At 49.0% G+C, this 24,636-nt stretch overlaps 1 protein-coding gene across 3 annotated transcripts; it reads right to left on the bottom strand.

Moving 5' to 3' along the window:
• Positions 1 to 788: 788 nt before the first annotated feature.
• Cnr2 (cannabinoid receptor 2) lies at positions 789 to 22,978 on the bottom strand. Of its 3 annotated transcripts, none has more exons than XM_046418818.2 (3): positions 22,809 to 22,978; positions 13,228 to 13,380; positions 789 to 2,997 (listed from the first exon to the last, which is right to left on the bottom strand). In XM_046418818.2, exon 3 carries the CDS (start codon positions 2,950 to 2,952, stop codon positions 1,909 to 1,911), a length of 1,044 nt encoding a protein of 347 aa, XP_046274774.1. In that variant the 5' UTR covers positions 2,953 to 2,997; positions 13,228 to 13,380; positions 22,809 to 22,978; the 3' UTR covers positions 789 to 1,908. The 3 variants fall into 3 exon arrangements, with proteins under 3 accessions (XP_046274774.1, XP_046274775.1, XP_046274773.1); XM_046418819.2 differs by having other exon boundaries at positions 13,228 to 13,328; XM_046418817.2 differs by lacking the exon at positions 13,228 to 13,380 and having other exon boundaries at positions 22,809 to 22,976.
• Positions 22,979 to 24,636: the final 1,658 nt, after the last annotated feature.

Raw genomic sequence — 24,636 nt, 5'->3', positions numbered from 1 at the left:
TTTTTTTTTAATTTTATCTGGCCGGATGTGGTGGCACATGCTTGTAATCCCAGTGATATGGGAGGCTGAGACAGGAGGAGTGCAAGTTCTAGGCTAGCCACAGCAATTAAGCAAGAACCTCACTAATTTAGTGAGACCCTGTCTCAAAAAAAAAAAAAGATAAAAGGGCTGAGGATGTGGCTCAGTGGTAAAGCTGAGCCATCCCCAATACCACACACGCACACACACACACACACGCACGCACGAAGTATGTGGGAGAATGCACGCAGGTTATGTGCAAATACCCCTCTTATATAAGGGCTTTGGGCATCCAAGGACATCGGCATCTGTAGGGAGTGGAGGAGGTCCTGGAATCGATTTCCCCCTTGGACCCCAAGGGACAATTACATTTGTTAGCAGTGTGACCTCAGACAAGTGACTGCCTTTTGGAGGCCACTAGGCCCTGTTTGTCAGATTATTATGCAGACTAAATGAACCGAGGCATCTCAGCGCACTTACCCCAGGGCCTGGGACATAGTCATGGCCTGTACACACAGTAGGTCAACCCTACCTGAAGTGGCCTTCATCAACCCCTGTCCCATGACCTTGCTGATTTCCTCCTTTTGTATTTTTTTTTTCTGACTTTCTTTTTATGCAGACATGGAACACAAGCTCCATGAGACTTGGGGTGGAGTCTCTGTGGCTGGATTTCCTCTCCCAAGCACAGAGCCCAGCACTTGTTCACAAGATGGATGGGACAGAGAGTGGACGGGGAAAATGTTGTCTTGGATAATTAAATGGAAACATGGTTAGTCAATATATTTTCTTTTATTGCATCTGTGGTCCCAAATGACTGCGCCTGAATTCCTTTTGCGATCCTTCATGCCACCAACAATTCCTCTTGCCTCCTGTCTGAGGCCTGTCTGCTGGGAACCCAGCCCCACAGACACGTAAATTATGGGTCCCTGCAGACCCTCCTAAGCCTGGGTCAGTTCTTGCTGCGGTTAATAGACTGGAAAGTCAGCCTTGCCCCCTCCCACTTGCTGAGCATTCTAGGTGTCTGGTGGAGGCAAAGGGGCTGCATTGAGTGGGGACTGAGAACACTCTGGGGACTTAGAGAACCTGTGAATAGCTTCCTTTTCCCTGCAGCTGGGTTACCCTGAACACTGCTTGCTCCCATAGCACCACCAGGTGGACGTCATGGGTCAGTATGACTTTTGGAAGTATCTGTGTCTCCAGTACCTCCCATCTCCTCCCAGGGATCTGGGGGTAATCATGGCATGAGCAGGGATGACAGGGCATCAGGAGGGCCTTTACCCTAACAGGATGCCCTGAACTGAAGTCTTGTTATTTGTCTCTGCAAGAAGTGGGTCAACCCCCTTGATCCTCATCAACTCACAACTTCTTGGGCCTCAGTGGGAAAGGGTGACCTGATGGAGGGGCTTTCATGCTTCCAGAACAAAGGAGGCCCCCATGATCAGTCAGACACAAGCCCTGGCTGGCCATCCCATCTGATACCCAAGGTCCAGGGACACACAGTCCTCCTCGCATTTTCTCTGAGCCAGCCAGATGCTCCCTCCTTCTGTGGTCTCTGGGGGGATGCAGGCACTAAGCCACTTGTTGGGAAGGTTTTCCTGACCCGACATGAAATGAGCCTGTCCTGGGCCCTGTGCCTTTTATGCACTTTGTCACTCTTCACAAAGCCCCAGACTTGTGCAGGTGGACACGGCCAGGCCACCCTCCAGGAACCAGTCCCAGCACTCCTCAGCACAAAGGGGTCAGTTCCAAGTCCTGGGGCTGGTTTTCAAAGGTCGAGAGGGCCAGGACCGCTCTCATTCATCTAGGGAACAAAATGATTTCTGACTTGGGTTAAAAATGGGAAGAGGCCTCCTCAGCAATCTGAGCAGAATGGACTTCTGACAGGGGTCCTTAGGTGATTTTCATGTCAGCCTCTGTCTCTGTGACGGAGGACTTGGGGGCTTCTTCCTTTCCTTCAGGACCACGGCCTCTCAGGTAGTCCTTCCAGCGGGCCAGGCTATGATGGGCCGAAGAGCGGATCTCCCGACTCCGCAGGGCGTAGATGACAGGGTCGACCATGGAGTTGACGAGGCACAGCAAGGAGCAGAAGGCAAAGACCTTCTTGACCTGGTCACTCAGCGGGGCGACCAGGCTGTGGGCTAGGAGGGCCAGAACCGGGAACCAGCATATGACCAACACAGCCAGCAGCAGCCCCAGGGTCTTGGCCAACCTCACATCCAGCCTCATGCGGATCATCCCTGGCAGCTGTCTGTCCTGGTGCTCGGCCAAGTTGACTGCATGCTGATAGGCCTTCCAGAGGACGTGCCCGTAGGTGTAGATAATGCCAGAGAGGAGAATGGCAACCAGCAGGAGCCAGCCCAGGAGATAGTTGTCGGGGACCAACGGGATAAGCTGAGAGCAGGGACTGGGACAGCAGGTCCACCCCATGAGAGGCAGGTAGGAGACCAACGCTGACAAGACCCACATGATGCCCAGGGTTGCCAGGGCCCTCCCACGGGTGAGTAGAGCTTTGTATGTAGGTGGGTAGCGCAGACAGAGGTAGCGGTCAATGGCGGTCAGCAGCAGGCTGCCCACCGAGGCAGTGAAGGTCAGGGTCACACTACCGATCTTCAGCAGGAAGATGGCCTTGGAATCCACGCTGTGGAAGACGTGGAAATTGATAAAGTTGCAGGCGAAGATCACACTGGCCAGGAAGTCAGCTATAGCCAAGCTGCCAATGAACAGGTATGAGGGCTTCCTGCGGAGTCGGCGGGAGGACAGAATCAGATAAAGCACCGTCAGGTTCTCCAGGGCACTTAGCAGGCTCAGCAGGGTGCACAGCACGGCAATGGCCACCTGCTGAGGACGGCTGAGGACCATGTAATCCTTCATGGGGTTGAAATTCAAGTCATTCTTTGAGCCATTGACTGCCTCTGTCTCCAGGCAGAACTCCATGGGTGGGGGCCCTTCCGCGTCCACTGGCTGGTCCAGAGGGCTCGGCTGCAGGACAAGGAAAAGAGAGAAATTTTCAGTCAGTGCAATCATCCGACTGACTCCAGTCCAATTTTGACCTGTGCGGATGCAACCCCTGTTGAAAAATCAGCTTCCACTGTGGCTGTATATGTTGCCCTTTGTCCATTCAAATAGACAGCCAGCCAGGACCACGGGAAGGCGACAGGCACAAAACCCTCATCTGAACACTTCCTTTTGAAAGCAAGGGGAATCCCCCAGAGGCAACAACCAGGAGGAAAGCAAAACCCCAAAGAAATGGAATCTGGAGATGATGTAAGGGGGTTTCCATTGTGTGTGTGTGTGCGCGCTCACACACACCCCCACACCCCCACACCAGTTTTGGTAAAGTGCTGAAGTTTTAACAACAGTTTGGGGAAGGGAAATAAGACTATTTTTACCCCAAGTGGTGGGAAGATAAGCTATAGAAGATAAAATATTTTATCTTTATAAAATATAGAAATTCAATTAAGCTGGTTGTGGTGACACACATCTATAATCTCAGCTACTTGGGAGGCTGAGGCAGGGATATTGCAAATTTGAGGCCAGCCTCAGCAATTTAGTGAGACCATGTCTCAAAATAAAAAATAATAAGGACTGGAGCTGGGGTTGTGGCTCAGCAGTAGAGCGCTCACTTATCACGTGCGGGGCCCTGGGTTTGATCCTCATCACCACATAAAAATAAATAAATAAAATAAAAGTATTCTGTCCAACTACAACTAAAATATTTTTTTAAAAAATGATAAGGACTAGGGATTGAGCTGAGTGATAAGGCACCACTGGATTCAATCCCTAGCACACAAAAAATTTGAATCTTAGATAATGAATCTTTTTTAATAGAAAAGTTTGTGATATTGAAGAAAAAACTTGGGACATGTAAATATTGTCTGAGACACAAAAGATATAATTAGAAAGCAAGCTAAACATTTTTATAGAGAGATATGCTTACGCAGCTTGCACAAAATTACTACATAAAAAGGCCTGTGGAATTTGGGCTCGACATGTAAAATTTCACAATGTGTGAAAGCAACAGCAAGCGTTAGCAGGAATGTCAGATAACAGAATTACCCTTCCAAGAGCTTTGTAAAGTATAATTATTAGGTAAAACTTACAAAAATGTGTTTGGGATAATTAGCAATAATTGAAAACATGAGCACAGAATAAGAGATTGTCTGGGTAGACATTTTTAAAAATTATTTTTTCATTTATTTATTTATTTTTTAGTTGTAGTTGAACACAATACCTTTATTTCACTTATTTACTTTTATGTGGTGCTGAGGATCGAACCCAGTGCCTCACACATGCCAGGTGAGCACGTTACCACTTGAGCCACATCCCAGCCCCCATTTTATTTATTTATTATGGTACTGTGGATTGAATCCAGGACCTCACACATGCTAGGCTACATCCTCAACCCCTCTTTATTTTTCATTCTGGGACAGGGACTCATCACATTGCCCAGGCTGGCTCTGAACTTGTGATCCTCGGCCTCCTGAGTAGTTGAAATTACAGGGGTGCACCCCGCCCAGCCTATTTTTTTGAGATGAGGCCTTGCTCAGTTGTCTTCCTGGCCTTGAATTTCTGAGCTCTAGCTCCTCCTGCCTCAGCCTCCCAGAGGCAAGACTATAGGTGCATGTCACTGTGCCTGCTGTGGGTGGATTTGAAAAAGAATGAAATAAAATTTCTGGAAGTGAGGGCTAGCCATGTAGCTCGGTGATGGAGTGCCTGCCTAGCATGAGCCGGGCCTGGGGGAAGATCCCCAGCATGGCAGGGTGGGGCTGGGAATCAGGCATCATCCCTTCCCAGGGGAGTGCGGCAGCTTCCCACCCGGGCTCCCTGCTTTCCTCCAGGCCCATTTCTGGTTTGATTTTCAATACATCAACCTGAGCGATCCTTTTAAACATGTCAGATCATGTTGCTCCTCTGCCCCAAACGCTACTGAGTTCCCCATGTCATTCACAGTAAAAGTCTTAGTCCTGACAGTGACCTGATAGGACTTATGTGCTCTGGTCCTTACCTCTCTGACCTCCTTAACCACATTTGTCTTGGTCACTCAGCTTGAGCCTTGTTGGCTGCTGCTTTGCTTCCTTCCTTCCTTCCTTCCTTCCTTCCTTCCTTCCTTCCTTCCTTCCTTCCATCCTTCCTTTCTTTCTTTTTGGCAATACTAGGAATTGAACCCAGGGGTGCTCTATCACTGAGCTACATTCCTAGCCTATTATTATTATTAATATTATTATTAATCATTTTTAATTTTGAGACAGTTGTTGCTCAGGCTGGCCTTGAACTTCCGGGGGGTGAGCCCAGGGCCTTGTACGTGCCAGGCACTTGCTCTACCACTGAGCGATATCCCCAGCCCTGTATCTTTTTTTGTGTAGTTACTGGAAAAATCCAAGTGACATGGGACTCCTGTCGTATCGTCATGGGCAGTGTGCCTGCTGCCTGCAGCCAGCCAGGTAGAGGTTTTCTTCCGCACCTCAGCCCGGCTCCAGGAGCTGACTCCAGTTCCCCAGGAGATTTGCTTTCTGGCCTCCAGATCTTTGCCCCAAGATTCTTCTCCTGGCTCACCTTCCTCCTCCTCCTCCTCCTCCTCCTCCTTCTTCTTTAAATTTTTTCTTTTTTTTTTTTAGTTGTAGATGGATACAATACCTTTATTTATCTTTATGTGGTGCTGAGGATGAAACCCAGGGCCTCGCACATGCTAGGCAAGTGCTCCACCGCGGAGCCACACCCCCAGCCCTCACCTTCCTTCTTGACCTTCCATTTGGGCTCATCTCCTGCCCAGTGAGGACTCTTCCAAGCCCTCAGTCACATGCACAACTCCCAACCTTACTCTGTCCTTCCAGTATGTATGGTCAGGGACCACCACAGGTACATAAGACAAAAAAACCAAGCCTTTAGCTCCTGACCCCATCGTCTATTAAAAGAAAGGTATGCAGAAAGACCAGAAAAACATCCGGGACCTTAAACTCTTTTTATGGTTTGCATCTAGAATGTTCCACAAAGGCTGAGAGAGAGAGAGAGAATAAACTAAATGATTACTGATTTTTATCTTCTACAAAGAAGAAATTCCTGAAAAAAAAAATACTATACTCATGACCAGGGGAAATTACCAGACCTTAGTACTGTCTCTCCTCTCTTGAAATAAAACCCTACAATTGAAGCTTTCTCTGTGTGTCTGTACCCCTGGCGGATCCCATACAAATTCCATACAGAATATTTTTTTCTAGCCATAATCTAATTTCATCTACCTATGATAGAAGATTCACAGGTGGGTGGGGCAAACTATGTTACATGTATATATTAGTATTTCAAAATGAACCCCACTCTGCATCACTATAATGTACTAATAAATTTGTTTTAAAAGAGCAATTATGTTTGGGGCTGGGGACGTGGCTCAGTGGTTGGAGAACTTGCTCAGTATGCACAGGACCTAGGTTCCATCACCAGCACTTAAAAAAAAAAGTTTATTATTCAGTAGTTTTTCAGATTTTTAAGGGAGCAAACACTCTGACAATTGTAGGACCCCTATTTATAAAACAGGCCACTATGTTGGGAGCTCAGGTTCATCTGTGGAACTGTCAGGCTCCAAGGAACAGATTGAAAACCTCATTTTATCCATCATCATCAACTTATCATGGAGCAAACAGAGAACAGTGGGATGTGATTTGCCCAAGGTCACCCAACAAATCAGTGGCAAAGCTAGAATTGGATTCACACCTGCTGACTCTTGTGCCACAGGAACAGAGATGGCCCGACCCAGGGAGGCTGGAAAGTGGCCCAGAGACAGATGCCCTTGACAGAGCATGGTCAAGGTCAGAAAGCAGTGCTAGCTGAGCTCTCTCTCCATTCCCTTGAAAAACTGCCCCCTCCACCCCGGGAATGGTTTACCTCCCACCCCACCCCCAGAGCCCAGCCTGGAAGAGAGACGCTGGGGGTGGCAGCAGTGGCTGGCATCTGTGCCTTGCTCAGTCCCAGTGTGGCTGGCGACCTGTGGCTACCATCCAGAGTGGGAAAGGGCAGGAAGCACAGGCATTCAGGTGGAGGGCCTTAGAAGACGGCATCTAGCAACAGCAGGACACCCAGAGTGATAGGAAACCCAGCTCCCTGTCCACTGGCCCTTTGGGCAGATAGAAATTCCGGAGTCACAACATCTGGCTTCTAGATGGAGCTGCCTCTAGGCAAGGACGGGGGTCTGGATGCCCAGAGCCTGCTGAACGGGGTGACTGCGCCAGTCCCACCTCCGCCACACCTGTGCAAATCCCTGCAGCTTTCTGAGCCTCTTTTCTCATCAACGAAGTGGCAATGGCGATACCTGCCTCCTCCTCCTTAGGGAGGTCACTGGGGCTGACTGATGATTTGTAACCCCGGCCAGGGGTGGGCTCTGATGGGGTACTGATCCTCCCCAAGTGTATGACACATCTGTGCTTTTTTTATTTTTATTTTTTTTTAAGGAAAAGGATTTGTATTTTTTGTCAGTGCAAGTCAGGGCAGTTTCAAGACGAAACTTGTTAGGAAGCAGGTAGGAATGAGCAGCAACGGGGGACCCTAACGTAGCAGGTCACATGAATTGCCTTTCACGAACAACCAGGTAACACGGAACAATGGGTGGACTAATCCTGAGAATAAACAGGTGGACACAAAGAGAGCCAGTTAAGAAGTACGTAAAAAAGGAAAGATCAATGGGCTGATTCCTGGCAGGGTCTACTGAGGACACTATACAGCTAGGAGTTAGGCCATAGGTTTCTCAACGTATTTTAGAAGATAAATTTCTTTAGTAGCACAGGTGCACTAAGGCAAACTGTCCAGTCACTGACCCCGATACCCACATTAACATGGGGTTGAGCCTGGCGCCGTGGAGAATGCCTTTCATCCCAGCAGCTCAGGAGGCTGAGGCAGGAAGATTCAAGTTCAAAGCCAGCCTCAGGAACTTAGCAAGGCCCTAAGTGACTTAGCAAGACCCTCTGTCAAAATAAAAGATAAAAAGAGCTGAGGGTGCTCCGTGGAACAGCACCCCTGGGTTCAATCCCTGGTACAAAAAAAATGGGGTTGACTTGCAGATGAAGCCCCCTGAATAAGATGGCTACTACTCCACTGCCCCATGTGAAGGAGGAGTTGAATACCCGATTGGTAAGACTGCAGCAGGTGGTCCCCAGTTCTCCTGCTAAACATCAAACAGTAATAATTTTGGAAGCAGAACGGTTTCCTCTGCTGTTTTCTGCTCAGCCACCCACTCTCGCTCTTGAGAGAGCTCTTTGCTGGAGACTTACTTTTTCACTCATGATAAAATACTCCTGTTGGACTTTTTTTTGCCGGGGGGGAGGGTGTGGTACTAGAGATTGAACCCAGGGTCACTTGCCCACTGAGCTGCATCCCCAGGCCCTATTTTTATATCTTATTTGATTTAGCAACTCTCACTAAGTTGGTTAGTACTTTGCTTTTGCTGAGGCTGGCTTTGAACTCACGATCCTCCTGTCTCAGCCTCCTGAGATTACAGGTATGCGCCACCTTGCCCAGTGTCTTGCTGAACTTTAAATTTTCTTTCATCAGGACACAAGAACCAAGGTTTGGCGCTTCAGCCCCCTCCCTCCTGAGACACACCTGATAAAAAGAGCCACTGATGTATGCAAAAACATTTTGTGATCCAGTGCTGTACAGATGTGAGATTAAAAGAGAACCAACCGAGTGTGTTCTCCACTCACAAAAAGTCAAAGGCCAGGAACCACCTGCGCTCCTTCCCCAGGGGGGCTTCTAGGCTGGGCCTGCCGTCTGGGGGCTGCAGCCTGGACCGGGCTCCTGCAGGCCGAGCCTTGGGAGCTGGGCATGGGAGGCTTGAGGCCTGGGAAACGCTCAGGAGAAGGTGTGCCTGGGGGTTTTCTGACCTGAAGTGAAAACGTGAAGTGAAAGAAGGTGGCAGCTGCAGACTGTGTGTCAAGTCCTCCTGGAACCCCCACCCTGCCGTGGGAAGCTGAGGTTCCTTGCACCAGCCTCACGGGGGGGTGAGGGGGTGGGTTTGGGTTTGGGTTTGGTTTTGGTGCTGGGGACGGAACCCAGGGCCCGTGGCACATTGAGCATGTGCTCTCCCCAGTCTCCTCTTCCTGGGTTCTGTCCCTGCCCTGTCACTGAGTGGCTTTGGGCAGGTCCCTTCTACACTCCGAGCCTCTCTTTTCTCAGGTGGGTTAAGGGGGGTAACTCCTAGGGTCTTCACCTAGAAATTCAGCATGTTGGATCCCAATGTCATGAACTTTGAAACAAGACATTCTGGGACTCAAATTTGGTTCTGCAATGAATGGGCTGTGTGACCTTGGGCAAGTTACTGCATTTCTCTGAGGCTCTGTTTCATCACCTGTAAACAGGGAGAAATACTACCATAGAACTTTGTGCAGATTAATGCTGGAAGATTACTAAACTCACAGCAGTGTGCCTGGTTCATAGTAGGTGCCTAATGAGAGCAGGAAATGCTCACTAGAGTTACTTCATAGGATCCTCATAGGATTCTGTGCTCAAGTCATTCTGGGAACGAGGCAGATAGAAAGACCCCCACTTACTCCGGACTGACGCCCTATCACCATAGAGGCCAAACCATCAACATTTGGAAACCGATTTGACCTGCGAGAATAAGCCATCAGTAACAGATCAAGGTGACCTTCTGGACCTGCTACTCAGCAGCCCTGGATGCTGTCTATGGACAGCCCAGGAAGGGTGTCCTGGGCTTCCTTCCACCTTTTTTCTTTTGGTAGTGCTAGGGACTGAACTCGGGGCCTCAAGCATGCCAGGCAAGGACTCTCCCACTGAACTACATCCCTGGCCCCCACAGTTCATCTTCTAGTCCCCCGTGTTCTTGGTTGCCCTTGATCACAGTTACAATACTTTTTTTTCTGGGGTTTTGGGTTATAGGCTGTGGTCCTTGACCCACATTTTATCTATTTTTATCTGCGGATAATGACTTAGTGGTGGTATGCACGAGGTCCTGGTTTCCTTCCCCACCACCACAAAAACAAAACAAAACAAAGCAAAAAAAAAAAAAGTGCCCCCTGCCTCCTCCAGGAAGCTTTCCCTGGTTTCTCCCACGGCTGGCCGAAGCTTGAGGAGTCCTACCCCCTGGATCTCTGTCCACTTTGTATTATTTGTGTCCATTCTGCACCTTGCTTTCTGGACAATGAAGTTCTGATCTTGAACTTTCAATTTGGGTCTGGAAGTGAAGTTGTCACATACCCCTCTCTCCCAAAAAGATGCTGCCTAGCACAAGGTTAGGCCCTCATTTGATTCTTGGAGGAGGACTTTTGTTTTGTTTTTTGTTTTTAGCACCAGGGATTGAACCGAAGGACACTTAACCACTGAGGCACATCCCCAACCCTCTTTGTTTTTTATTTTGAAAGGGGGTCTCAATGAGTTGCTGGGGCTTTGCTAAGTTGCTGAGGCTGGCTTTGAACTTGTGATCCTCCTGCCTCAGCCTCCCAAGCCGACGGGATTATAGGTGTCCTCCACTGACTTTGTGGAGGTCTTTTGAGGAGGGGCCAGAGCAAAGCAGCCGTGTGCCTGCAGAACTCAGCCCAGCCAGGTGAGGTGATTAGATGGCCCCTGAGCTACCACTCCAGGACCCCGTGCCCACGGCAGCTGTGGCTCAGGAGTCCTCCTTCAGCAGAGCTCTAAAGCAGGACGTGACCTTGAAGGTCAGCAGCTCTCCAGACTCCTTTGGCCTTGGGGACAGACCACAAGGACAGTCACTCTTCAGGTGGATCCGGCAGAGGAGGAGGGAGAGCACCGTGGGGAGAAGGAACTTGAAATCTCTTCAGTGACATAAGTCCCAGAGGGTATTAATGGAAAGCCAAATACAGAACCTGAATACAGAGCTGAGGAGCTGCCCCAGGGCTGGCTTTCCTAATCAATCCCTTTAATAAACTCCTTCTGGGATTTCCAACACCTGAGCCAGCAGCAAGACTGGGAAAAGCAAGCACTTAAATACTTTTAAATTGATTTATCGAATGAATAAATGAACCAAGGCCTGGTAGGAAAATAGCAGGATTTTTCAGGAAGGCTCTGAGTTTGTTTCTCAATGCCGGGGATCCACTCAGAGCCTCAGGCATGCTAGGTAAGCACACTAACCCTGAGCTCCATCCTCAGCCTTTTTTATCTTACTTTGAGACAGGGCCTCACTAAATTGCTGAGGCTGGCCTCAAACTCTCGATCCTCCTACCTCAGCCTCCTGAGTCAAAACCATGGCCTGTGTGTATGCCAGGCAAGTGCTCTCCATGAGCCACATCTGCAGCCTGAGGAGGTAGGTGGCTTTGAAACAGATACAGACATAGATATAAAAATGGATGAAATGTGGGTCAAGGACCACAGCCTACACCCCAGAAAAAAATTATTGTAACTGTAATCAAGGGCAACCAAGAACCAGGGGACTAGAAGATGAACTGTGGGGGCCAGGGATGTAGTTCAGTGGGAGAGTCCTTGCCTGGCATGCTTGAGGCCCTGAGTTCAGTCCCTAGCACTACCAAAAGAAAAAAGGTGGAAGGAAGCCCAGGACACCCTTCCTGGGCTGTCCATAGACAGCATCCAGGGCTGCTGAGTAGCAGGTCCAGAAGGTCACCTTGATCTGTTACTGATGGCTTATTCTCGCAGGTCAAATCGGTTTCCAAATGTTGATGGTTTGGCCTCTATGGTGATAGGGCGTCAGTCCGGAGTAAGTGGGGGTCTTTCTATCTGCCTCGTTCCCAGAATGACTTGAGCACAGAATCCTATGAGGATCCTATGAAGTAACTCTAGTGAGCATTTCCTGCTCTCATTAGGCACCTACTATGAACCAGGCACACTGCTGTGAGTTTAGTAATCTTCCAGCATTAATCTGCACAAAGTTCTACGGGTAGTAGTTCTCCTCGAGCCTCCTCTCGAACTCATGGTCCTCCTACCCCAAGCCTGCATCCCTGCATCTGGCTTCTCCTGCATTCTTGCCGTGCAGCTTAAATAATCATTAAAATGATTGAGCAGTACGGGGCTGTCTGGCTGAACTGGAGAGAATGTGTGAGCCCACAGGAGGAATCAGGGGCTCACAGTTGGAGCCTGGGCTCTGGCACCAGGTGGCTCCACAGAGAAGCCCTTTCCCTGTCTCGTTCCCGCACTGCCATCCAAAAGGAGGACAGGAGGGTTATGGTGATGGGTCCTGGGCATTGAATTAGCTCTGTCTTCGTACTGCCTCCTGTAAGCCTCAAAACAACCCTGCGAATAGGCCTTATTATTATTTTCCATATTTTAAAAATGGGGAAGTTGGGGCCTAGAAATATAAAGAAACTTACACCCAGAGCCGTGGTGGATGCCTGTAATCCCAGCGGCTGGGGAGGCCGAGGCAGGAGGGTCGCAAGTTCAAAGCCAGCCTCAGCAAAAGCAAGGCACTAAGCAACTCAGTGAGACCCTGTCTCTAAATAAAATACAAAATAGGGCTGGGGACGTGGCTCTGTGGTCAAATGCCTGAGTTCAATCTCTGGTACCCCCCCAACACACACACAAAAAAGAGATATGGAGAAACTCGCTGGTATCATTGGGCTTAATTCCTCCGAAGCCCCAGGATCCCTTCCTGTGATTCTTTTTCTCCATTCTCCCCTCTCTGTCTCCAGACAGACGCTTGGTGAATCGACTCACTGGTTCAAGATCTGCCCACAGGATGGTTTTGTCACTTTTCAAACATCTTCTTCCTCTTTCTGCTATCTTTTGTGCTTCTGCAACTTCCTTTTCAGAGAACAGCCTAGTGGAGCCTGCGACCATATCACACTTGATCATTTACACCCCAGCTGTCCAGTGAACCAAGCACCTTTCCTCAGGCAGAGGGGTTCAGAGGGGGTAAGTCACTTACCCAGACACCCACAGCAAGCGGCACTCTGACCTTGTCATAACCTAAGGTGCAGAGGCAGGTGAGGGGCCCAGACAGTGGACACAGACATGTGTTGTCTTTACTCCCAGGGGAAGGTCACATCCCTCTTCTCTTTTTTGACTCTTTCTTCTTTTAACCAGTTTTGCTCCCTCACGCCTCCCTAGACTTTTGTCCTATCCCCATCAGCCGAATAGAGTCCTGACCTTGAGGATCTGCCTGGGCTGTTGGGCCTTGGAGTCGTGGTTCCGACAAGTATTATTAGCTTTGTACCCTCCGGTAAAGTCGCTCAATTTTTTCACCTCTTTCTCTCAGTTTCCTCATCTGCAAAATGGGAACAGCCGAGAGACAGTACTTGCCTCCTTGGTGGTGGCGAGGCACAAGGATTAATCGAGACAGTGCCATGCTTTCCACAGGGGCGGGCCAGGGAGCCCTCCTCAGCGACGGCTGCAGACATCTTCTGTAAAAGGCATGCTGGTTACAGGTTTCTCCTCTGGGTCCCAAGCTGTTTGCTAGTTGATAATGAGTGAGAGTGACAGGTCATCTCTGTTGTGCTCTTGGGCTGGGCGGGGGAGGGTCAAAGAGGGAAAGGAGAGGTAGCAGGGAAGGCTGGGACCGGAAGGCAGAGGAAGGGAATCCTGTTTCTGTGGAAGCCTGGCGGTGACCAGCTGGGGCGCAGTCAGCAGCCACCCGCCTGCCATCATGACAGGAGCCCTGGGTCAAGAACACATCTGACTTCAGTTCCACTCCTGTGAGGAACTACAGCCGATGGCTGGGCAGCAGTCCCTTCTCACCAGGGCGGGATTTTCTTTCTTTCCAATATTGGCAATAGACTCTGCGGGTCTACACCACTGAGGGAGAGCCAGGCGCTAAGCAACCCAGGGAGGCTCTGTCTCTAAATAAAATACAAAATGGGGCTGGGGGTGTGGCTCGGTGGCCAAGTGCCCCTGCGTTCAATCTACCACTGAGCGACTTCTCCAGTGCTTTTTTATTTTTCCTTTTGAAATTGGGTCTTGCTAAGGCTGGCCTCAAACTTGTCATCCTCCCGTCTCAGCCTCCGGGGTTGCTGGAATTTCAGGTGTGCCTCTAGGAGGGGCTTTTTGATGAGCTCTCAGAAGGTCCTGCCAGTCTGGAGGTGATGTGGTCAGCCAGAGCAGAGGAGCTGGCCGAGAAGAGGAGGGCATCATTGCCTGGAACCCCCACTGTGGCCTCAGCCTCCTTTGTCATCTTAAAATTCCCCAGTGCTTTTGATGTGGGTTACGCCTATCAGTATTGTAAAATCAAATGGGTAATTTAAAAATACCTTTAACTATTAACCAGACATCGGTTCTGGTTTAATAGCACTAGACCTTTAGAGTGAGTGGATCTCTTACTCTAGCAGAGATCAATATTGAAATTGAGTTGTAGTTTGTTTATTTGACAAGCATTGAATTTTTGGGAGTTTGGTGAGGGAGAGAAATAGACCCTACCAGCATAATGTGGATAAAGTTTTTCATTTTTACTCGACTAAGGGAAACTGCTCAGAATTAAGAATACCCCAGCATGGGAATAAGGAACCTGCGTCTCAGGAACTCGTCTTTTGGGTGTGCACAGTTTTATAAGTTTGCCATAATTCTACTTTTAAAAAGTTTGACTTGTGTTCAGTTTGATAACCATATCCTTGGCCTCAGTGTTTTAAAGAGGTCTCGTCAAGCTTCTACAAAGACACAAGGCTTCAGACTTATACAACCTAAAAATCTCTGAGCTCAGACCAGAAATGTCTGAGCTTAGAGATTATTCTGAGCAAAGAGAATAATTAATGCATACTTATTTAAAGTAATTACAGTTAGAAATGGGTTTAATTTTAAAATGTAGCATGCATCCTTTAGCAGTTTAACCTAGACAAACTGGCTAAATTAGCATGTTTATTTCCATACTTGATTACGCTTAGTTTCTCTATGTTGAAAGGAAAATAACAAAAAGCTTTCAAAAGTCCTAAGGGCATAATAGGAAATGGATTATTTTGATTTTCCTTTCCTGTTATTTGGTGGATCTGGCCAGCCAATTAAAAGCTTTGGAGTTGGGGTGTATAAATTAATGGGGGTGTGTATGACCAATGTGATTCTGCAAACTGTACAATCAGAAAAATGAGAAATTATACTCCATTTGATTCAAACGTATGAAATGTCAAGATCATTGTACTGTCATGTGTATCTAATAAAAATAAAATAAATAAAAAACAAAAATTAATGGGGGTGTTATTTTATACTACTCTGCATTGACTTGTAATGGATTTATGGAGGAAAAACCTCTTGAGCTGTGAACTTTGATTATAAATATAACGTCTATCCATTTCAAAAGCTTTCCTTGCTTTTAGCAGAGAGCCTGTGTACATTTACATGTGACGGCCAATGGTTTAAAAGATTTATTGCAAAAAGTCATGGCATGTTTTCATGCAATTTGGAAAATTGTTTACTTCAAAACTACAGATTCACAAGGAAAAAAGACCCATAAAAGTGTATGTTTGAGGATTTTCATAATCGCAATAAATATTCAGGATTTTTTTCTAAGGAAAATGAATTTTGTTTATGAGTAAAAGGATGCATTTTAAAAACCTTCCAGATTAATGCTTCTTATGTGAAGCTGCTGAACTAAAAGTAAAAGGAAGGAACCAAGTCTAGAAAGTCCGGAGGGGTGGGGTTGAGGGAGGCAGTTAAGTACACTAAGTTACTTCCTCCAGAGGCTGTAGGCTCCCACGCTAGACGGTAAGCCCTTTGAGGACAGGCTATTAGATTTATCTTTGTATCTTCCCCAGCACTTAGCATAGTGCCTTGCACATGATCGGCACCCAATAAGTATTGATAATGAAAAAAATTACATTTAACAAGCCTATTTCTGTTAATAGAAATAACATTTTTTAAAAAAAAATACATTAATAGAAAATAACTCTGAAATTCTTTCTTGCCTGGCTTAGGAGAAGGCAACTGGATTCTGCTTCTGCGTTCAACTCTTTTTTTTTTTTTTTAAGAGTGAAAGAGAGAGAGAGTGAGGAGAATTTTTTTTAATATTTATTTTTTAGTTCTCGGCGGACACAACATCTTTGTTTGTATGTGGTGCTGAGGATCGAACCTGGGCAGCACGCATGCCAGGCAAGCGCGCTACCGCTTGAGCCACATCCCCAGCCCTGCGTTCAACTCTTGCTGTGGTTAAAGTATAAGAAGAAATTGAATCTGCCGCTGTGTGCAGGAGTTTCCTCTGTGACATGTACCTCTGCAACATGCTTATTACACACTTTGTCTCTCTTCTCTCCTGTTCAAATCTATATTATATATTCTTTAATTTTTTTAAATTTTACTTGTAATTGATAAATGATAATTATCTCTCTGGAGTACCAGGTGATGTTATGATACGTTTATCAAAGTTGACAAAAGAGGACTGAGCACAGGTAGTTTATGAGTAAAAGTATGCATTTTAAAAATGCCTGAGCGTAGGCTTAGCACACTCCAGACTCAATTCCCAGCACCAGGAAAAAAAAAAAAAAGAATGCTCAAAGTTTTTAAAAATCTTTTTTAGTTGTAGTTGGACACAATACCTTTATTTTATTTCTTTGTTTTTATGTGGTGCTGAGGTTTGAACCCAGCGCCTCATACTAGCTGGGCGAGTGCTCTACCGCTGAGCCCCAGCCCCAGCCCAGCGGTGGCCTTTCTTAGTGGCCTGTGGTTTCCCTCCAGGCTGATCTGCCTCCTCCTGGCTTGGCCAGATCCCCACCTCAGTCACGATCCTGCTTTGTTGTAGGGTTGCATGGGGAGGGAGGTTGTAAGTCAGGCTGGCTCCCCCCACAGAAGTGGACACTGAAGAAGCCATGTGCAGAGCCCTGGAGGGAGACTCACCCTGAAACAGCCTGGTGACAATGACATAGTAGCAGCTGGATGAGTGTTCACTGTGCACTAGCTCAAAATCTTCACTGCAAGACAGGGAGGGTTTGGCTATCACCTCCCGTTCTCCACCTAGTGAGGAATCAGGATCAGTGGAGGGGCTGGTTCGCTGGGCTCTGGGTAGCTAAGATCTAGGAGAGGTGATGACAGGGCAGCAAGGATGCTCCAGGTCGCTGGACAGAGGTTGATGGGTGAATTAAACCTCGAGTGGATGCTCACACCTTGGGAAGATGAGCAAGGCATCTGGGTGAGAGTCAGTCCTCCTGCATGTGCCACCTGCCCCTTCATCACAGAATTAATGTGCACTTGTGGATCTGTTTGGATTTTTGTTCTTGGAACCATGAAGAAGGAGCCTGTGACAATCTCTGGCCTGGGATTTGGGATCAGATCCAGCTGTCTCACTACCTTGCAAGGTGGCCTGGTATGGGGCTCCAGCTGACATGACTACAGCCATCTTGGCTGAAATGCCATTTTGTCTGTCAGGTGACCCTGGCACACATCCCAAACCCTATAGGACAAACAAAGCTGTTAAGCTAGTTCGCTGTTGGCTGGGGAGGTAGCTCAATGGTAGAACACAACCCCAGCACCATTAAAACACACACACACACACACCCTGAAACCAAAACCAAAGAGAGTCAACTGAGTGTTCTGTGCTGGCCATTCACACCTACACTGTTTTTTAATGGATATTGAACCTGTTGATAACTTTTGAGAAAGGCCAGGTCCATTCCAGAAAGCTGTGGCCCATCTTCGTCAGGCTTAGAATATAAACCTCTTCCTTCTGCCTTGGGGCACAGGGATCCTATCTTGCTGGCACCCAAGACACACGCCTGTCTGGAAGTCCCTAATAAACTGCACTTGTGCCATCTTGGACCTGTCTGCTTCTTTCCTCCGTCTCATGGCCCCTTTGGCCTTCGCTGACTGGCTCTCTACATCGGGATCTAGTGTTTCTGAAACACCAGGATCTCAATTTGCTGTTCCTGCTCCTGTTCTTTCCTGTTCCTCCTCCTGTTCTGTGGTTCATAGCTAAGCATCAACTAAGAATAAGAAAGAAGTAGACAAGAGGTTTAAGAGGCAGCCTGGAGCACAGTTGTGAATTCTAATTCTGCCCCTTATTACTACTGCTGTGGTCTCTTGGACCAATGGCCTTGCCTCCTTGAGCCTCAGTATCCTCATCTGCAAAATGGGCATAATGAAAGTACCTCTGCTCAGGGCTGTCGTGAGGATTAAATGGAATGGAAATGCAGAAATAGAAAATGCAGAGCACTGTCCCTGACTGGCACTTCCATTAATAGTCATTAAGGGATATGCTGTTGTGATCGTGTCAATGAGTGCATTTTTCCTTTCTGGTTCCTCAGCATTTGTTTTAAACCTTAAAATTATATACATGCCCTATGAAGCCAAAGTTTGGCCTTTCTGCATTTTACAGGTTCACGTGTGTTAGGTTTAACTTAAACTCTTAAGAGAAGAAAATGCAGGGCTGCTCGACAAGTTGTAAGGTGACATTTTATTTGGGACTAAACGTATACTACAGTGGACTGAAATATAACTGAGGAGAGAGGCCTCCTTCATGTCCCAAGGGTTTGACAAAAAAATTTTTTTGTATCTGTTGCTGAAAAAGTTAATTTATACCTTTTGAAAAAGAATTTTATGTTACAGGGAGAGATTAAAGTCGGCCTTTGGTCCCTAATTGTGAGCACCTCTGTGTGTGCCTTGAAAATGTAGATCAATCCTGAAAATTGCACGAAGTACTAGAATTTCCCTGCTATGTCCGGATACCGGGGATATGATACAATCAGAGAAGTGCGACTCATGACTCTTGAGGCGAATTTCCAAAGGAATCGCCATTTTCCCTCTCGTTTCCTGGAATTCTCAACCTCAGAGTTCCTGTGCTGCTTGTGCTTCCTGCCTTTAATCATTGGCTCATTAAGGGTGTAAGCTAAACAACCAAGAATACAAACAATGGGAGGTCAGATCAAACCAAAGCCACTCCAGGGCGCAAATCATTAGCCGCCTGGTTGAGTCATGAAGCGATGAGTTGCCTGGTCACCTTTAGCTGTGGCTTTTGTGAGTAAGCTTTCACATTGACAAAATATCTTTCTTTTTTTTTTCACCTTTTGATGGCAGGGCCCGTCACAGGCTAAGCAAGCACTTTACCACCGAGCTACACCCCCGCCCCGCCCCACATGTTTAAATATTAAAATAATGATTCACTGATTTTTTAGGCACTGGCAACAGGTGCCGTGGGCTTCGAATGATATACACCTTATGGAGCATCTCTCTGTGGTGGGAAAGACGGGAGAAAGGGATTTGGGCTCCTCTGAGGTCCGTCATTGCCTGTTGTTTCTGAGCCGAGTGGCCCCATCTGTCCAGTGGGTATTAAGATTGGCCACATGGGAGGGAGGACTGAGAGGCTGGGAGGCAGCTTCCTTCCTGTGCCTCCCTTGTAGGGATCCGTCTTGACATGACTACAACCATCTTGGTTGTATTTGCCATTTTGTCCGCCAGGTAACCTTGGCACCCATCCCAAACCCTCTAGGACAAACGAAGTTGTTAAGACAGCCAGCCGAGCGTTTTGTGCTGGTCACTGCCACCTGGATTGTTTCTTAGTTGACGTTTTTGCCTTGCTGACGCCCAAGCCAGGCTTCTGTAAGCCCTTAATGAGTTGCACTCTGGCAGTCCTGGATCTGTCCACCTCTTTCTTTGATCTCTGAGCTCCTCCCCCCTTTGGTGGCCATTTCTCATGCATTAGTTTTCCTGGTTCTCAGCAAGGGTCTGATCCCACCTCCTCCACCCCCACCCGGCCTCCAGCCCTATCGGGTTGCCCAGGACCCAGACCCACCCACAGGGAAGCACAGAGGACAGACTCAGAGCATCCCACCAGAGGCAACACCACATATGCAGCTGCGGTTCTCAAAGAAGAACTATGGGGTGGCCACAACCCCTAGGGAGACAGGGGAGCCACCAAGAGCAGCAATTTTGGTGTGTGGGGGGATTGTCTCTGGTACACTGGGCAAGTAGACTACCCCAGGCCTCCCCTGCAGTGGGAGCAAGTGGGAAGGAGAGGAGGGGAGAGGAGCAGCCACAAAGCTCCCAGGACACCCAGCCCGTGAAGTCACTCCTCCCTGTTTGTGTGGGATCCCAGCAGCCTTGCTCCAGCACCACCAGGAGGCTCCTCCTGCTCTCATCTGCCCCACAGACCCGCCCCACAGACCCGCCCCTGTCACTTTCTGTCTTTGGCATTTGAGGTCTTCACTGCATGGGGTAGGGACAGGGCACTTGGTGGAGCCTTTTTCTCCCCAGGATATGGAGGGAAAAGGAAGTGTTTTTGCCCTTTCTGGGCTCTGATGGCAGACGCTGGGACCCTGATCTTGGTAGGTCACTCCTGGGTTAGCCCCAGAGCGGAGGTGGGGGCTCCGTGCCCTGCTGTGCCTCCCACTGTGTGCCCTAGCTCTTTGGTCTTGGCAAAAAAGTCCCTCTGGCTAGTCCTCAATTCCCCTGTGTACGTCTGGGGCAGAAGGAAATGCCCTGGTAGGTCCTGGGTGAGGATGAAATAAGATAATGCCAGTCGTCCCTGAGCACAGGCAGCCGGCTGGTGGAAACATGGGATCTTCAGTCAAATGACCAGAGCCTCAGGGCCTGGCATGGAGCAGACCGCAAGGTGCCTGGGGATGAGACTGTCCGGTGCTGGGAGGAGGACCAGTCACATTCCTAGGCTAGGCTCAGGGTCTTGGGATGTCAGTGCTGTGGTGTCTGAAGGGACAGTAAAGACAGTGACTGCTCCTTGAACCTGAATGGCACCTTTAGCACCTGCCAGGTGTTCTCACCACGGTGCAGCAGGGCTCTGGATCCAGAGCACCCACCAGCTGTGTGGCCCCGGATGAGGCTGAAGCCCCTGTGAGCTTCTCGCCTCGCCAGGGACGGGCTGCGGGGAAGACCCCGTGAGACCCAGCATCCATGATCATGAAAGAAGAAAACGAGCCCTCCTCCCAGAGATTCACTCTAGAGTTGGAGTCTCTGAGGTTCAGAATGTGATGTGACCTGTCCGAGGTCACCTGACTTAACTGGGGAGGGCATTTGGGGTCTTGGAGTGACCCAGCGGTTGACAGCACAAGCCCTGGACTCTGGGAGCTGGTCTCCACTCACACTGGCTCCTCTCTTTTCTGTCCACGTGACACTGGCCAAGTCACCGCAGCTGCTGAGCCTGGTTTCCCTTATCTATGAGATAGGGCTGTCACCCTCCCTTCAAAGAGTGCCCTTTGTATCTCTGGTCTCGGGGCATTTTTGTAGGTGCGGAGGTGAAAGCAGAAGCTATTTGAAAAATAACCCTCTTCCTGTCCTTGGTGAGACCGAGCTCAGTGGGAGGGCCAAGCCAGCGTGCCAGGGGTCAGGGAGAGAAGGGCAACCAAAGAGAAAGGAGAGATTGCCCTGAGACCAGGGAGGGACCACTGGCCAGGGCCCCTTGAGTGTTGGGGACCAGGCTCTGCTCCCTGAAGAGAGGGGACCTCGTCTTCCAGGAGGAGTTGCTGGGTGACACAGCTCCAAGGTGAAGCACAAAGCAAAGTAGTCTCAAGTCTTGGCAAATAGTGGGGGACCCCAGTGAGCCTGGGAAGCGGGCACAGCCCGACTGGAGGGGATCGAGCCCAGGAGGACAATGGGCATCCACCAAGGGTCCGCATTTGATGCTGGGGCTGGGCAGAAGGAGGTCCAGCCTAGACCCAGGCTCAGTTTCCCATTAGCCCAGTAGGATGAAGTCCCAGAGTCCCACTGAACATGATTCTATTGGAATAAATAAAAGGTTCGATGTCCATTGAGGGCCCAGAGCAAGAGTAAGACAGGCGGAGAGAGGAGAGGCTGGTGCGAGAGGCTCTGCTCGGCTGAGGCCAGCTGCCATCTTGCCCACACTGACTGGCCAAAGGGAAAAGGGGCAGCTCACTGGCAAAGACCGAACCTGTGGCTTGGGGCAGGTGAGGGGGCCACCTCCCTTGAGCCATGAAATGGTTACAGAGCTGGGACCAGGCCCTCTCCCTGGGCTCCCTGAGTCCTGGGCTTCGTGCCCTCAAGGTATCTACCTGCCACCCCTTCTAGGGAAAGGTGGCTTCATCTTATCCTCACCTCTAATCCACAGCAAGGGCAGATGGGGAGAGGTCAAAATCTCCACCACAGCCATCACCGAGTCCAGCACAGGTACCCACCCCACTGCCACCATCACTTAACTGTGCCCCACGTCCTGCCTGGGAGGGATGTTCTCAGTTCCATCTTTCACAGAAAGTGGGACAGTCGCAGAGTGACTTGCCTGAGACCATAGTCACTGATGGCGAGGTCAGGATTCAATCATGACCCTGGCCCCAAGGTGCACTCATCAGTACCCTTTTTTTTTGGTACTGGGAATTGAACCCAGGTGCTCTACCACTGAGTCATATCCCCAGTCCTTTTTTAAATAATAACTTTTTATTCTATTTATTTATTTTTATGTGGTGCTGAGTATCGAACCCAGTGCCTCACGTGTGCTAGGCAAGTGCTGTACCACTGAGCCACATTCCCAGCCCCCCAGCCCTTTTTATTTTGAGACAGGATCTCACTAAGTTGCCCAGGCTGGCCTCAACTCGAAATTCTCCTGCCTCAGCCTCCAAGTAGCTGGGATCACTGCGCTGATGCCCTTATTTGATGCCTGTGTGACTTTGGGTAAGTGGTAGCCCTGCTCTGCAGAGTGGGCGATAGAGACAGTGCTCACCATGGACAATCATGAGGATCAAATGAATCCAACCACGAAAGGCCCTCGGAGGCATGCCCAGCACACCATACAGCTGTATGTGAGGGTCTGGTGAGACAAAAGTCCGTGCCGACTCTTGATTTTGTCTGAGAGGACCCACCAACCCTGTAGGTATCCTGAGGTGACCTCACCCCCTGCCCCAGACAGGCCCACCCAGCTTCTTCTGATTCTGGAGGGAGTGGGCAAGGCAAGAACACAGGCTTTCTGGGATGAGAAAGATGTCTAAAATAAATCAGCTAAAAATGTGACTCACGTTTGCTGGTGGCTGGACCCTGGGAGCTGGTTTTTGTTCACCCCCAAGTCCTGGTCCTGGGTCCTGTCCGGAGGTCCCGTTGAGCTGCTGCCTTCAGCCAGGTTTTTCTTGCATTTGCACTTGTCACAGATGAGTGAGTGTGAGGAGGTCCTTCCGTCCCTGTTACCACTTCCCCTCTGGGTCCCTGGTGCCACAATGCTCTTGCCCCAGTAGTTGAGTTCTTTTTCACAAGGAACTGTGGACGGAGTGGGGCCTGTGCCCACGCTGTGCAGTTGAGGGACTTGGGTTCTGATCTGGCCTGGAAGTCACGACACTGAGCAATTCACTTAGCCTGCCAGAGCTCAGTTTCTTCATCTGCAAAATGGGGATAATGGGCCAGCCTTACCTAATTCACCCAAAAGGACATGCCTTTCACTCCAGGACCTTCTCCCTATGAGGCCAGAGCTTAGAAGTGCAAATGCCTACAGAGGCCAGGCAGACACCATAAATGGGAGATGGGTACCGACATGGGACAAGAGGGAGTGGTGGGGACTGTGGGGAATAGTGGACTACAGGTGCCTAAGTGAGCAGGTACCTCAGCTCCTCCACCTGGAAGTACCCAACTGCCAGATATTTCAAATTTAATTTTAGAACAATCAGGTACAAAGTCAAATCTTTTTAAAATGCTATGTGAGGGGTTGGGAGGCGCTGCTCAGTGGTACAGCACACGCTTAGTATGTGTGAGGCCCTAAATTCAATCCCCAGTGCCCCAAATCAAAAACAAAACGCTATGCGATCAAATGAAAAACAAATTTCGCCGGGCTCAGTGGTGCACACCTGTAATCCCGGGGGCTCAGGAGGCTGGGGCAGGAGGATCACAAGGTCAAAGCCAGCCTCAGCAACTTAACAAGGCCCTAAGTGAGTGCAAGACCCTGTCTCAAAATAAAAAGAGCTGGGATGTGGCTTAATAGTTAAGCGTGGATTCAATCCCCAGTACCGAAAACAAAAACAAAAACCCCAAAGGAAAAGTTCTTTCTTGTTTATCTGAAATTGAAAGTTACTTGGTGACTCTACCAGAGCATTTAGCCATGCTCAGAGACATTTTTGGTAGGGGGGGGGGGTTCTACTACTGCCTAGTGGGCAGAGACCAAAAATGCTCTAAATATCCTTCAGCGTGCAGGAACCCTGATACAGCCAAGACTCACCCAGCTCAAAATGTTACTATGCCAAGGTTGAGAAGCCCTGCTCCAGGCCTAGCCTTGGCCCCTTTGGTGCAAACCTAGTGCTGGGGGCACTTTTAATTCGATAAATTAACTCCCCGTGGGGGAATGCATTATGATAGCCTCGGCTCTTGTGCCTCTACCAAGAGCAAGGAATTGAGGAATGGGATAGAGAGCCCTGGTGTGCCAAGAGAGAACAAAGAAGGCTGGGAGACAAGGACTAGGGACCTCCTGCACCTCCGTCTGACTTCTGTAGAAGCGGCAGAGTGGAGACACCAGAATGAGTGGGATGAGATCTAACAGATATCGCAGCCTCCAAGATCCTGATCCTACACCCCAGCTGTGAGGAACAGTGTTGAGGACCCCCAAGGCCGGCTCTCCACCGCAGTCTGAAGTGTGCGCTGGCAGCCTGGGTGCAGGATGAGCAAAGGAATGAATTTGGGAAGAAAGAAGGAACACCATGAACCTGAGTCCTTGGGTGGTCAAGTTTTCACATGACAGTCATTTCTTTTTGTTTGGTCTCAGTTTCCCCATTCCTAGAATGAGGAAGTTGAAGATAAGAAGTGCTTCTCAAACTTCCATAAGCAACTGAATCAACCAGAGATTGACCAGTTAAAACACCCTGGGGG

The sequence above is a fragment of the Marmota monax genome, unplaced genomic scaffold (genome assembly GCF_021218885.2).
Source record: "Marmota monax isolate L192 unplaced genomic scaffold, Marmota_monax_Labrador192_F-V1.1 WCK01_AAM20220418_F8-fsc00008, whole genome shotgun sequence".
NCBI lineage: Eukaryota > Metazoa > Chordata > Mammalia > Rodentia > Sciuridae > Marmota > Marmota monax.
The sequence above is the reverse complement of the archived record's forward strand: the minus strand, read 5'-3'. Positions and strand labels throughout refer to the sequence as shown.

Excerpts from the sequence above, each read along its gene's own strand:
- Cnr2 (XM_046418818.2), bottom strand. The coding sequence starts at position 2,952 with ATGGAGTTCTGCCTGGAGACAGAGGCAGTCAATGGCTCAAAGAATGAC.